Raw genomic sequence first — 13,995 nt, 5'->3', positions numbered from 1 at the left:
ATTATAACAAAACAAATAAAATGAGATATTTTCCAGTCATGAATTATGAATCCACGGAGAATGTCACCTCCTCAGCATCACAAAACCCCTCTTTTGATTTTAGAGTTTTGCTGTTAGAATTTTAGAATTTTGTTCCCGTTACATGCTGCCAGCACATAAAATAGTTTCGTGACACTGAAGGAATGACACTCCCCAACTCACAACCCACCAATCACTCCAATCCTGTTCTTTTAGATAATTTTCTACCTGTTTTGTAATGGCTTCCATTCTGCTTTCTACTCAGGGGATATTATTTTATACACAAATATACAGGTACCTTAATTTTGATGATGGTTCTCATTCAGCTTGCTTTCATCTATTTAAATCAAAGACATCATTACAACAAGCATAGATTCCGGCATTGGTCCTGTAACAGTGATTCCAATTTTTTATAATGAACTATTCTAGCATTTTTGTTTATTAATTAGTATAAGGCTTATTCTCATATCTATTATACTATATATATTTTTGCTAGTGGGAAGGGTTACCTGTGCAGTGGCTATAGAGCCATCTACAGGTTTGACCCTAATTATTTGCTTTCCTTGGGGGCTGCCTATTTCCCAGTCCCAGTATGTTGTTTTTATGATTGCAACCTATATCTGTTCTAACAAATGCTCCCTCTCTCTGTACTTCCCGTTGTTGCCTTTTTCTTCTTATCCTGTAACAGTCTCGTTTATAGTGTCCCCTTTTTCCACATCCAAAACACAATCCCTTTTCTTTATACTCAAAGTCTGGCATATTATCCATTCTACGCTCAGTCTGTAATCCTTCCACTGATCTTTTTACCGCATCATCAAATGCTCTTGAGTGTATGTTTACCATTACAGGGGTTTGTTCCTGAGCTTTCTTTTTCATCATCTGATCTTCTATAGCTCTTATCATGTGCAATGATTGTTCAAGTGGTACACATTTATAGTCTATACATGTTCTTACTACTTCTTTCCTAAGATCTCTCCTTAACCCTTCCTTAAACATACCCTTAAAGAGCATTATTTCCCTAAAGTCCTTTAAGTCATAACCATTATCTATAAAAAGGGAAACACATCGAGCATGATATTCGTCTACTCTTTCATCTTGCCCTTGAAACATTTCTGAACACAATATATCAACAAACTTCTCCTCTGATACCTTAAGTCTATCCTTATCGCTATAGTCATTTATAAGAGGATGATGGCGTTCAGAAGTCCGGAGCCACGCTGCAACTTGAGCATGGTATCCGTGCTTCTGAATCCATTGGTAATTCTCTCGGCCGAACTGCTGCCACCGGCAAAAATCTAAACAACCTGTCTTAGGCATCCCCGCCTTCTTCAGTATTTTAGCACTGTTCTTAACTGCTTTTTCTCCATTCTCCCTTCTGACCAAGTCAATCATCCTGAATCTTTGATCCATACTGTTTGACCTAGTAGAAAGTCTGGTAAGACTGGTTCCCATAGTGTGGTAGTTAAAAGGTAGCGGCCCTCCACCTCACACTATCTGCTGATCTGCCCAAAGGGTAGCGATCCCTTGGCTAGCAGTTCAAGCGGTTGACTTATGTCGGCTAGCTACTAATTCCTTTCCGCTAGCTACAAACCCTTTCCTGAATCTAGTATTTGTCCACTAGCAGTCAACGGGAACCCCTATCTTTCAAGGTAATCAAACCAGTTTGTCTTTCTTTCCTAATATACCACTGTCTAAGCTAGTAAAGACACACAAACAAATACAAAACTCCAATTGCAATAGCTATATATTCCTCATTCCTCAGAATCATCTGATGCTGACACTTCCATTCCTGAATCCACCCATGGTATAGGGTGTGCGTCTATTCTGATCTTATACTGGGGACACAAGATCCTGCTTGTTTTCGTGGTCTTGGTCTGCCACAGGCAGCACAATATTCACGCCAATCAGGATTTTGTTCTCCGCACACACAAGTCCATCCTCCTGGTCCCGTTACTAGGGCTGAATCCACCCAGAGAGTGTAATCCAGTGGATCCTCTCTCATTCCCAGTCCAACAACTCTCTATATATCTTCTATTGCAACTTTACCTTACAAATACAACGTTACTAAGCAAAGACAATGTTCACCATTCCTAACAAATTATATGCAGCTCAAACCATACCTCTAAATATCAGAGATGTAAAACAACTGTTAACAATATATACTAGACTAGATCTTCTGTTTTTGCCCATCTAGAAACAAATGACATACTTCTAACTCAGTTAATACACGGCATTCCAATTCTATGAGCTCTGTTCAGCGAGTGCTCTGTACAGCGAGTGCGGGTTATAAGGTCACAACGCTGCAGTCTCCGTTCTCCCCCCTCACTTTTCACTGCAAGTCTTTGACTATACAGGGGAAAGTGACAGAATTCTATCACACCTAATATCAAAAAAACAACTTCAATATATCAGATTGAAAAGGTAATAAGGAAAAGTAGCCAAGTATTATATTATTAGTTAGTGGGTTAGTATTGTGAAACAGATAAAGAAAGAAGACAGAAGAAGAAAGGAAAAAACTTGTAGCAGCATAATTTACAAAAAGTACAACTTTGTTTTCAGCATATAGGACAAGACAAACAAACAATGAACATAAAGGCTACCTGAGGAATCGCGAGTTTCCTGTTTATATCCCCCGGAGACTGACTCGTGCTCTCTACCCCCTCTTGAAGAGAAAATACGTTGAGATCAAAAAGATCAACTTACCTAGGTTTAGTATTTTCTGTTCAAGAAGCGAGGAAGAACGCTGTGTTCAGTCTTAGACGGATGGAAAGGGGAAAGTCTGTCTGGGTCCCAGTCATGGGGCTCGCTGAGGGCCTCCAACTGTTAAAGCCGGGGTCTTGTTTCCTCTCAGGTAGCTGGGACGGACCGGCCGGTTGTGAGAGCACGCTTAAATCACCATATGACAGACTCAAGTATATAGTGGTTCATCAGCTCTGCCTTTATTAGAGTTGATGGTTCTTTTATACCTTTCAAACCGATTACACAATATGAGACACGTGATATGATTATACAACTTCAGATTATACCAAATATAGTCATTTGGAAATTATTCATGATATCATCACATATGGAAAGGATCAATGTTTCAATGCCAGAAAAGGATTAATATTTCAAGCCAAAGATATGTAATAAAAAGTGTTTTAAGAGATGTGTTCAATCAACCCTGTCAACCAAGCGCCAGGTCAAGATGACCGTATAAACAATAAAAGAATAGCAGATGTGGAATAGTCATAGCAGATGTGAAATAGAACATCAATTACTCATTCCAAACTTGCATAATAGATTGCGTAACGATTTCATAACTCTTTGCATAACTATATTAGAAAACAATGAACTTCTATAACTTCTATACTGGACTTCGATCTATACCAAAAAGATACAAGATGGCTTCTCTAACATGCCGTGGCATCTCCCGGATCGCCCAGACCTTCTCTCACAAGGTCCGTTTTTCCGCCAGAATTCTGCAGCTCTCAGATTGACGGCGTGGCTCTTGAGTCCTGGATCCTGACGGCTTCCGGCATTCCTCCCGAAGTCATCTCCACTATGACTCAGGCTCGGAAGTCTTCCTCGGCCAGGATTTACCACAGGACTTGGAGAATTTTCCTGTCCTGGTGTCGTTCTTCCGGCCATGCCCCTTGGCCTTTTTCCCTGCCGACCCTTCTGTCCTTCCTGCAGTCCGGTCTGCAGCTAGGACTATCCCTCAATTCCCTCAAGGGACAGGTCTCGGCTCTGTCAGTGTTGTTCCAGCGGCGTATCGCCCGACTGGCCCAGGTGCGCACCTTCATGCAGGGCGCATCTCACGTCATTCCGCCTTACCGGCGGCCTCTGGATCCCTGGGACCTTAATCTGGTCCTCACGGCCTTACAGAAACCCCCCTTTGAGCCTCTTAGGGAGGTTTCTTTGTTTCGACTTTCACAGAAAGTGGTCTTTCTGGTGGCCATAACTTCTCTCAGGAGAGTTTCTGATTTGGCTGCGCTCTCTTCGGAGTCACCCTTTTTGGTTTTTCACCAAGACAAGATGGTTCTCCGTCCGACTCCGGACTTTCTCCCTAAGGTGGTGTCTCCTTTCCACCTTAACCAGGACATTTCATTGCCTTCCCTTTGTCCGGCCCCTGTGCATCGCTTTGAGAAAGCGTTGCATACTTTAGATTTGGTGCGGGCGCTCCGGATCTATGTGTCACGCACCGCTGCTCTTAGGCGGTGCACCTCTCTTTTTGTGCTGACCACAGGTCAGCGCAAGGGTCTCTCGGCTTCTAAACCGACCCTAGCTCGTTAGATTAGGTCGGCCATATCCGATGCCTACCAATGTTCTCAGGTGCCTCCCCCGCCGGGGATTAAGGCGCACTCGACCAGAGCTGTCGGTGCCTCCTGGGCTTTCAGGCACCAGGCTACGGCTCAGCAGGTCTGTCAGGCTGCCACTTGGTCTAGTCTGCACACCTTTTCGAAGCACTACCAAGTGCATGCTCATGCTTCGGTAGATGCGAGCTTGGGCAGACGCATCCTTCAGGCGGCTGTCGCCCATTTATGAAGTTAGGTTTTGCCTACTTCTCAGTTTTCTGTTTATTTCCCACCCATGGACTGCTTTGGAACGTCCCATGGTCTGGGTCTCCCATAAGTAACGATGAAGAAAAAGAGAATTTTGTTTACTTACCGTAAATTCTTTTTCTTATAGTTCCGACATGGGAGACCCAGCACCCTCCCTGTTGCCTGTTGGCAGTTCTTGTTCCGTGTGTTTTTCACCGGCTGTTGTTGTAGACAGAGGTTCCGGTTATTCCGGGTTTAACTCTATCTCTACTTGTGGGTGGATGTCCTCCTTCAGCTTTTGCACTAAACTGGCTAGATGTGGTCATCCAGGGGGTGTATATGCTCGGAGGGAGGAGCTACACTTTTTAGTGTAGTACTTTGTGTGTCTTCCGGAGGCAGAAGCTATACACCCATGGTCTGGGTCTCCCAATACGGAACTATAAGAAAAAGAATTTACGGTAAGTAACAAAATTCTCTTTTTTTTTTGTGGGACCCTGACACAAGTATAAGCCGAGGGGGGCATTTTTAGCTTAAAAAATGGGCTGAAAAACTCGGCTTATACTCGAGTATATACGGTATATATAAATGTGTCAGTGAGTGTTAGAAAGCTCCAGGACAGATGTAGTCAGAAATTACTACTTCCATTTCTGTGACCATTGATTTTTGTTTTTTTCACTGTAGGAGAAGAGCGGGAGCTGCCCAGAAAATACGGGGATTGGCAGGAGGCCGGTGAGTGTCCATGGAGCAACAGGATAAGTGTCTGATCATGGGGAACCAGGGTGCTGTGCCCGTCTGCACTCTGCTGCGCTATTCACGCTGGATGGGACTCGTGGAGATATCGGGGCTCTGTGCTCGGGTATCTCCATCAGGTTTATAGACATTGGGCAATGCAGGAACTCATTCTTTGGAGTATCACAAAATATATATGAGGATCCATTGTACCTGTGGATATCGAGGCAAAACATAAGTGTAGAATACAGTGATTAAAAAGTAAAGTTCCTTGTAGAAATGGCCAATACCTACAAGTATCCAAAGCACCTGTAAAGCAGATTTATTATGTTTCCGCTCTGAATGTGGCACACGTGCCGTGCGGCAATAGTGTATTTATTAACGAGCATCGGGTGCGTGAACCGCCTCATGAACAATCCAGTTTTTTTGTTTTTTTTTCTTTCCTTATGACTTTTTATGCCAACAGGAAACTTGGAGCCTCGACTGGAAAACAAGAACGGACCAGCAACGCAGTATCTGCAGATCTGTGACAGTATCGCTACCAGCAGAGCGCTGAAGCAAAAAGCCAAGAAGAGGAGGAGAGGCGACGCCAGACAGTGGCAGACAGGTACCGCCAGAATCAGGCACACAAATGTGTGACCGACGCTGTGCCGTGCGCGGGACGCTGTGCTGTGCGCGGGACGCTGCTTATAGGACACATCAGCTGCACCTTAAATGTTTTATTATGTATTAAAGTCCCAATATACTGGTCAGAAGCAACATTCGGCCTGAGGTCAGTGATGCTGGTCATCGCCAATGTACAGGGTGCACAGTAATGCTCGGAGATGGCTGCATCATTCTACTGCAGTTCCTGAAGTCTTCAGTATTTAGTGTGTTTAGGATTTTGTGCACCTTGTATGAGATCTGGTCTAAAACATCTTGAATCTCGAGAAGTTGATCCTTCTTGGGTATTTTGTCTAACTACACCACGTGTGGAGAAATCAGCCACGACCGTAATCTTTGGCCTGATGGTATCCGCAGCTCTTCTTTTGATTGGCTGGCCTGGTGTGATGTCATTGTTTTGATACAATGTACATGTGATATCGTACCTGGTCGGCCAATCAGATGAGCCACGGATGTCATCAGGTAAGTGATGGTCCTCACGGCTCTAATTCAGCGGCTACAGATTACGGTCGTGGCTGATGTCTCTACACCTTATGTAATTCTACCATTTACCTTCTCAACACTCGAGATGTTTTAGGCCAGTCTCATACAAGGTGCAAAACAAAACAAAAAATCCGAACACAAAAAAAAAATCCCTCGCAGCACCTCCGAAATTACTGTCGTACCTGATGGTGCGAGTTGTGTTAATTGAGTTGCACCAATGTAATGGGAAGACAGTCAGCATTTTTGGAGAATACTTTTTATTTTGGGGCTCCTTCACAGTTGTTATTTCAGGACCTTCATATTTTGTAACAATAGCAGCACGGTCGCACTTTATTTTTGGGTCCCGTGAGTCAGCAGTTTTGGTTTAGGTTCGTTATGGTTTCTTTAATTTAAAAGGCCCCTGTAATCCACCTGCTGCGCAGTGTAATCCACCTGCTGCGCAGTGAAATCCTTTGATGCACTACTTAGTCTTTGTCTTTTGTGTTTTCTGCTCAGCCGTCATCATCGGCCCGGACGGACAGCCGCTGACGGTCTACCCTTGTCACTTATGTGGCAAGAAGTTCAAGTCCAGAGGTTTCCTAAAACGTCACATGAAGAATCACCCCGATCACATGATGAAGAAGAAATATCAGTGCACGGACTGCGACTTCACCACCAACAAGAAGGTCAGCTTCCACAACCACCTGGAGAGCCACAAGCTGAGCAGCAAGGTGGACAAGACGCACGAGTTCACAGAATACACGCGGAGATACCGGGAGGCGAGCCCCCTCAACTCCAACAAGCTCATCCTGCGAGACAAGGAGCCCAAACTCCACAAGTGCAAATACTGCGACTACGAGACCAGCGAGCAGGGACTGCTGAACCGCCATCTGCTGGCCGTGCACAGCAAGAACTTCCCCCACGTGTGCGTTGAATGTGGTAAGGGTTTCCGGCACCCCTCTGAGCTCAAAAAACACATGAGGACACACACAGGCGAGAAGCCATACTTGTGCCACTATTGTGAATTTAGGTGCGCCGACCAGTCCAACCTAAAAACGCACATTAAAAGCCGCCATGGGACGGACTTGCCATACAAATGTGAACAGTGTCCACAGGCATTTACTGATGAAAAGGAACTTTTAAGGCACACTGAGCTCTTTCAAGGTCACAAAACCCACCAGTGCCCCCACTGTGACCACAAGAGCACCAACTCCAGTGACCTTAAACGGCACGTCATATCCGTTCACACCAAGGACTTCCCGCACAAGTGTGAGGTGTGCGAGAAAGGGTTCCACCGTCCGTCAGAACTCAAGAAGCACAGCGAGACCCACAAAGGCAAAAAGATTCACCAGTGCCGTCACTGTGACTTTAAAACGTCCGACCCCTTCATCCTGAGCGGCCACATCCTCTCCGTTCACACTAAGGACTTGCCCTTTAAATGTAAAAAGTGCAAACGAGGCTTCCGGCTTCAGCTCGAGCTCAAGAAGCACATGAAGACGCACAGCGGCAAGAAAGTGTACCAGTGTCAGTACTGCGAGTACAGCACCACCGACGCCTCGGGCTTTAAACGGCACGTCATCTCCATACACACCAAGGACTACCCGCACCGCTGCGAGTTCTGCAAGAAGGGGTTCCGCAGGCCGTCCGAAAAAAATCAGCACATCATGCGGCACCACAAGGAGGCCGTCATGTAGCACCGGCTGCCGCAACAGATCGCAGCCTCTTCACTGACCGGAACCGCAGCCTCTTCACAGACCGGAACCACAGCCTTTCTCTTTCTTTCTTTTTTTTCCTTTTTTTTTGCACTTTGCTGTGCGTTCCTTGGTCATGAAGGGGTTAATCTTCAATTGTGCACTAGAGCACGTGACACACGTGTAACTGACCAACGCTGACAATATCGGGTTGAGGTGGGGGGGGGGTGGGGAGGGGTCCGCAGGAGAACCACAAGAACCAGCACTCTGCAGCTTGCCCACCTCTGCGCAGACTCGGATCTGTGACAGGCGGAGGGGTCACAAACGCTCGTTTTCAACTCTGTGCCTGAACGTTGCAATTTCCATGTGCTGCAAAACGACGCGATTTGTGCCCTTCTGGAAGAAACGCCATCGCGGCGGATATAGTATATAAAGAGTTTACAGCGCTGCTAACGTGACGAGGTGACGGGATAAAGTATTGATCCAGTAGCATTTTTATTTTATTGTTTCTCCTGATCCTAAAGGTCGAATGCAGCAAGATACAAGGTGCTAGATAAGGCGATGTCGTCCCCAGTACAGAGCTTCTTATCGTCATTACCGTGGAGTGAGGTTTATTGTACGTACGTATGAGTCTGATGGAGTTTTCTGTTATTTTAAATATATGTAAATAAGTATATATTATATCTATAGATGGAAGAATATACCAGAAAATTAGCACTTTTATCTGTGATACGTCTGCGAGTGAGGGACGGCAGGAGACGGCGGCACTTCAAGGCAACTACTGCAATGCGAGGGAAAGCAAGGTCTGCGTATGTATATAATGGATGCACGACACGGGTACACCGGGGATCAGCCATCATAAGACCCCGTACACATTATACAAACGTCAGCCGAACCCTACATTACTGACAGGGTCAGCGGATAGTGTAATAAGGGCGCCGGCCGACTGATGGTCCGGTGCGATGTCCGTCAGGTATGTCCTATGTCAGACTGATGATACTATTGTTTTCTCTGAGATAAGCCGGCGACGTGTTAGTTGGTGACTGACTCGTAGAAAACACGGGAGCACTCAGCGTAAAGTCGGCTGACATGGCTGTCCGGCAAAGCGTCGTATCATCTAATGTGTATGGCCGGCATTAGGCTATACCCTGCAGCTCTCGGAGGACACCCCATGTGATCCGTTTTATGCTCCGCAGCAGATTTTCCATCACTCACTCATGGTGACTGCAGTGGATTTTTTAGCGCCAGGGAGGTAGATGAAGTTTAATCAAATTTTACAAGCTGCCCAGACGTCCTGCATGCAAGCGGATAGAGATGGTTTTGCTTGTGGTGGAAATATGTGTTCTGTATACTTGATTTTTGTGAAAAAAAGAATCAAGATCGTAATGTGGCACTGATGGCCGGAGCTGAGACACATCGGCCCTCGTGGCACTGATGGCCGGAGCGGAGACACATCGGCCCTCGTGGCACTGATGGCCCCGGAGCGGAGACACATCGGCCCTCGTGGCACTGATGGCCGGAGCTGAGACACATCGGCCCTCGTGGCACTGATGGCCGGAGCTGAGACACATCGGCCCTCGTGGCACTGATGGCCGGAGCGGAGACACATCGGCCCTCGTGGCACTGATGGCCGGAGCGGAGACACATCGGCCCTCGTGGCACTGATGGCCGGAGCGGAGACACATCGGCCCTCGTGGCACTGATGGCCGGAGCTGAGACACATCGGCCCTCGTGGCACTGATGGCCGGAGCTGAGACACATCGGCCCTCGTGGCACTGATGGCCGGAGCAGAGACACATCGGCCCTCGTGCTACTGATGGCCGGAGCTGAGACACATCGGCTCTCGTGGCACTGATGGCCGGAGCTGAGACACATCGGCCCTCGTGGCACTGATGGCCGGAGCTGAGACACATCGGCCCTCGTGGCACTGATGGCCGGAGCGGAGACACATCGGCCCTCGTGGCACTGATGGCCGGAGCTGAGACACATCGGCCCTCGTGGCACGGATGGCCGGAGCTGAGACACATCGGCCCTCGTGGCACTGATGGCCGGAGCTGAGACACATCGGCCCTCGTGGCACTGATGGCCGGAGCTGAGACACATCGGCCCTCGTGGCACTGATGGCCGGAGCTGAGACACATCGGCCCTCGTGGCACTGATGGCCGGAGCGGAGACACATCGGCCCTCGTGGCACTGATGGCCGGAGCGGAGACACATCGGCCCTCGTGCCACTGATGGCCGGAGCGGAGACACATCGGCCCTCGTGGCACTGATGGCCGGAGCTGAGACACTCCTCTGGCACTGATGGCCGGAGCGGAGACACATCGGCCCTCGTGGCACTGATGGCCGTAGCAGAGACACATCGAACCCTCGTGGCACTGATGGCCGGAGCTGAGACACATCGGCCCTGGTGGCACTGACGGCCGGAGCGGAGACACATCTGCCCCCGTGGCACTCCTACATGCGCTTTCCTCTAGAATTTGGAGCAGTTCTGCAGTAGTTGCCCTTGAAGCGTCACCTGGAGCGGATCAGTGCAACAGCCTCAATTCTGTCAGTGGGTGGATTCACCCGTCATCCCATGCTGTGATGTAACCAGAACAGTGTGTATTTTCCCAGTAAGGGTCCGCGGATCCTCCAGTTTACAGACGCTGTGTGTTCGCATGCCGCCGACCAAACCGTGCTCCATAAACTACGGCCCAGGGTGAATACGTGAGAGTTTTATGCGTTTTATGTGATTTTTATCTTTGTTTCTGGGATGTCCGTCGGTGCAGACTCTTATAAGGGGAGGTGTAAATTCCCGCCCTGTGCATGTGGAGCACATTTCCACAGGTGTCTGTAGTAATCTGCCACGTGACCCCGGTGGCTGTGGGTCTACGTCTGCTCTGCACGGGGAACCTTTTGTTGCACCCTGTAACTGAGCCTGACACCAGTCTCCCCCATTTATAGGCTTCTGTCCCACGACCGCTCCCAGCAAGTTGCTATTTTTTTGCACCATTGTATCAGATGAAAAAATGTTATAATTTTGTTTCCTGTCTTGACTTTTATGTTTGTTTCGGGGGGTTTTGTCCGTTTTTTGTTGTTTTTTTTTTTAATGGAATCAATTTTTTTTTCTTTTGAATTTCAGGTATAAAAAAAAAAACTACCGAGATATGAAAGCTCAACACGTTTGCTTGATAATCAGAGCCGGAGATCTGTAACCGGTGGCCGCTCCTTCTGCCGGTGCGGATACAGCTGATCATGGAAAAGGAAACGGGAAGGTTGGAGGCAAAATCACCGGTTATAAAAAAAAAAAAATAATACTTTATTGAATATATATTCAAATATATATAATTAAAAAAAAAAAAACAGTGGATCCATCTACGCAAATAGAGACTGACGCGTTTCTGGCCATAAATACACTTAGTGGTAGAATAACCTCCAACTATCAGCGTCTCTTTAAATACACGGGAACCAGTCACATCGAGACAGAATATATACAATAAGCATTACACAGAAGCCAAGGAAAGGATCTGATCAATTATAATCCGTATAGAAATAGATTCCTGGCATTATGTTACCGCACATAACACATGTGTTTGCAATGTACAATTCTATGGTCTGGGGATGGTGGAACGTCCAGAAAGAGGAGGGGGATGGTAAAGGAAGCCTAATGCTGCGGGAGGCATTTTGTATCTTAACCCCTTAGATGTAATTTTTTTTATTTTTCAGTCAATCTTGTCATATGAGGGCTCATTTTTTTAAAACAAGTTGGACTTTTAAATGAAACCATGAGTTTTACCATATGGTGTACTGGAAAATGGCAAACAAATTCCAGATGCTGAAAAATTGCAAAAAAAAAAAAAAAGTGCGATTGCACTATACTTTTTGAGATATTTTATTCGCAGTGTTCACTATGTGGTAAAACTGATGTGGAGCCTGAGCTCCGTGCGAATCTGTAGACACCAAACATGTATAGGTTTACTTTTATCTAAGGGGGGGGGGGGGAAATCATCAGAAGTCTGTCCGAAAAAAGTGGTGTACATTTTGCGGCATTTTCCCGTAGTGTTCTCATTTTTCGGTATCTATGGCTCTGTGACTGTTTATTTTTTGCGTCTCGAGCTGATGTTTTTCACTGTACTATTTTTGCGCAGCTACTATGTTTTGATCACCTGTTATTGCATTGTTGCGCAAAATTTGTGGCGACCAAAAAAAATATAATTTCTTTGTCGCTCCATTGGGAGACCCAGACAATTGGGTGTATAGCTTCTGCCTCCGGAGGCCACGCAAAGTATTACACTTTAAAAAGTGTAACCCCTCCCCTCTGCCTATACACCCTCCCGTGCATCACGGGCACATCAGTTTTATGCTTTGTGTTGAAGGAGGCACACATTCACGCAAGCTCCACATTTTAGTCAGCAGCAGCTGCTGATTGTATCGGATGGAAGAAAAGAGGGCCCCCACGGGGCCCCCGGCATGCTCCCTTCTCACCCCACTAAGTCGGCGGTGCTGTCAAGGTTGAGGTACCCATTGCGGGTACAAAGGCTGGAGCCACATGCCGTTTTCCTTCCCCATCCCTTAGAGGCTCTGGGAGAAGTGGGATCCTAACCGGTCACCTTTCACTAGGACCAGGCTTCCTCCGCAGCCCCTGGGGGAATCTGACGGACAGGAGACTGGGTATCATCAGGGACAGGCCCTGCATCTAAAAGGTACTCTGTGTCCCCTTGGGGACGGCGCATGGAGCGCCTGTGTCACAGACGCTGCAGCGGCTGCTGTTTTTCTGTGACGACCGGGACTACCGCGCCGACCGCGCCTGTTCGTCGACCGCGTTATTAAATTTAGTCCCCGGCTTCTGCGGCCTAGTACCATAACTCCCGCCCCCGGGCCTGCCAGTCAGGGGTAAGGGCGGGACGGTCGACTGGACGTCGGCAGTGAGGGCTGGAGCATACTTAGGTGTTCTCCTCCCCCCTCACTGAGCACTGTGGGGCACCAGATTCCCGCACTTTATTAGTCACCGCCCACGGCTCCCTCCTCCCCTGAGAACTCTGGCAGCCATTGTTACAATCACTTCTGCCGGTGGAGGAATACAGAACGAGCTCTGCAGCTCTGGGAGGCCCAGGCGGGGAATCTGGTGGACACACAACCGCTTTGGGCGGTCGGTAAGCCACACCGGTTACCAGGTGCTGGCCCCCCTAGGGTGCCGAAGTGTATATTTGTATACATTTTCTCTGTTCGGCCGCATTATTTTGCTTTTGGCTATATACCCTCACTGATCACTCTCAGAGGAGACAACAGCATGTCGTCCGCAAAGAGCAAGGGTGCCAAGGCACAGGCTTATTTTGCAACCTGTACCTCTTGTGCGGCTATGTTACCTGCAGGTTCCACCTACCCTCACTGTGTGCAATGCTCGGCCCCTGTGGCACTCACTCAGCCGGAGCCTCGGGCACTGGTGGGACCCTCGGCTCAGGTAGAACCGCCGGCTTCCACTGTCCAGGTGGCAGGGACAGAGTTTGCAGTTTTGGCTGAGAAACTCTGAGTCGCTTTCACAGTCCATGGCTCAGTCTATGGACAAATGGTCTGCTAAGATACTAGAAGCCTTGCAGTCCACACCGGTAACACAGGCCCAGGGCACTGTGCGTTCATCGCCCCCAGCAGCAGGAGAAGCACCAGTTTAGGTTTCCCAAACGTACACTGAGTGCGTTTTTCGATCACTCTAACTTCAGAGATGCTGTCCAGAAGCACAGAGCATTTCCGGACAAGCGCTTTACTAAGCGCCTTAATGACACACGTTACCCCTTCCCCCCTGACGTAGTTAAGGGTTGGGCTCAGTGTCCCAAGGTGGATCCTCCAGTCTCTAGACTGGCGGCTAGATCCGTAGTATCAGTGGCAGATGGTTCATCGCTCAAGGATGCCACTGACAGGCAAATAGAGCT

The 13,995-nt window shown here is 47.9% G+C and overlaps 1 protein-coding gene across 2 annotated transcripts in view; it reads left to right on the top strand.

The window, feature by feature from the left end:
- Nucleotides 1-8,709, top strand: part of ZNF711 (zinc finger protein 711) — a 54,286-nt gene extending 45,577 nt beyond the window's left edge. For both annotated transcript variants that reach the window (XM_075323075.1, XM_075323074.1), the window contains exons 7-9: nucleotides 5,223-5,270; nucleotides 5,737-5,877; nucleotides 6,912-8,709. In XM_075323075.1, the coding sequence (XP_075179190.1) occupies nucleotides 5,223-5,270; nucleotides 5,737-5,877; nucleotides 6,912-8,089 (1,367 nt within the window). In that variant the 3' untranslated portion in view covers nucleotides 8,090-8,709. The remainder of the gene's footprint in view (nucleotides 1-5,222; nucleotides 5,271-5,736; nucleotides 5,878-6,911) is intronic.
- Nucleotides 8,710-13,995: the final 5,286 nt, after the last annotated feature.

This window comes from Anomaloglossus baeobatrachus, chromosome 9 (assembly GCF_048569485.1).
Source record: "Anomaloglossus baeobatrachus isolate aAnoBae1 chromosome 9, aAnoBae1.hap1, whole genome shotgun sequence".
NCBI classification, from domain to species: domain Eukaryota; kingdom Metazoa; phylum Chordata; class Amphibia; order Anura; family Aromobatidae; genus Anomaloglossus; species Anomaloglossus baeobatrachus.
Note: the sequence above shows the minus strand (reverse complement) of the source record. Positions and strands in the feature narration are given on the sequence as shown.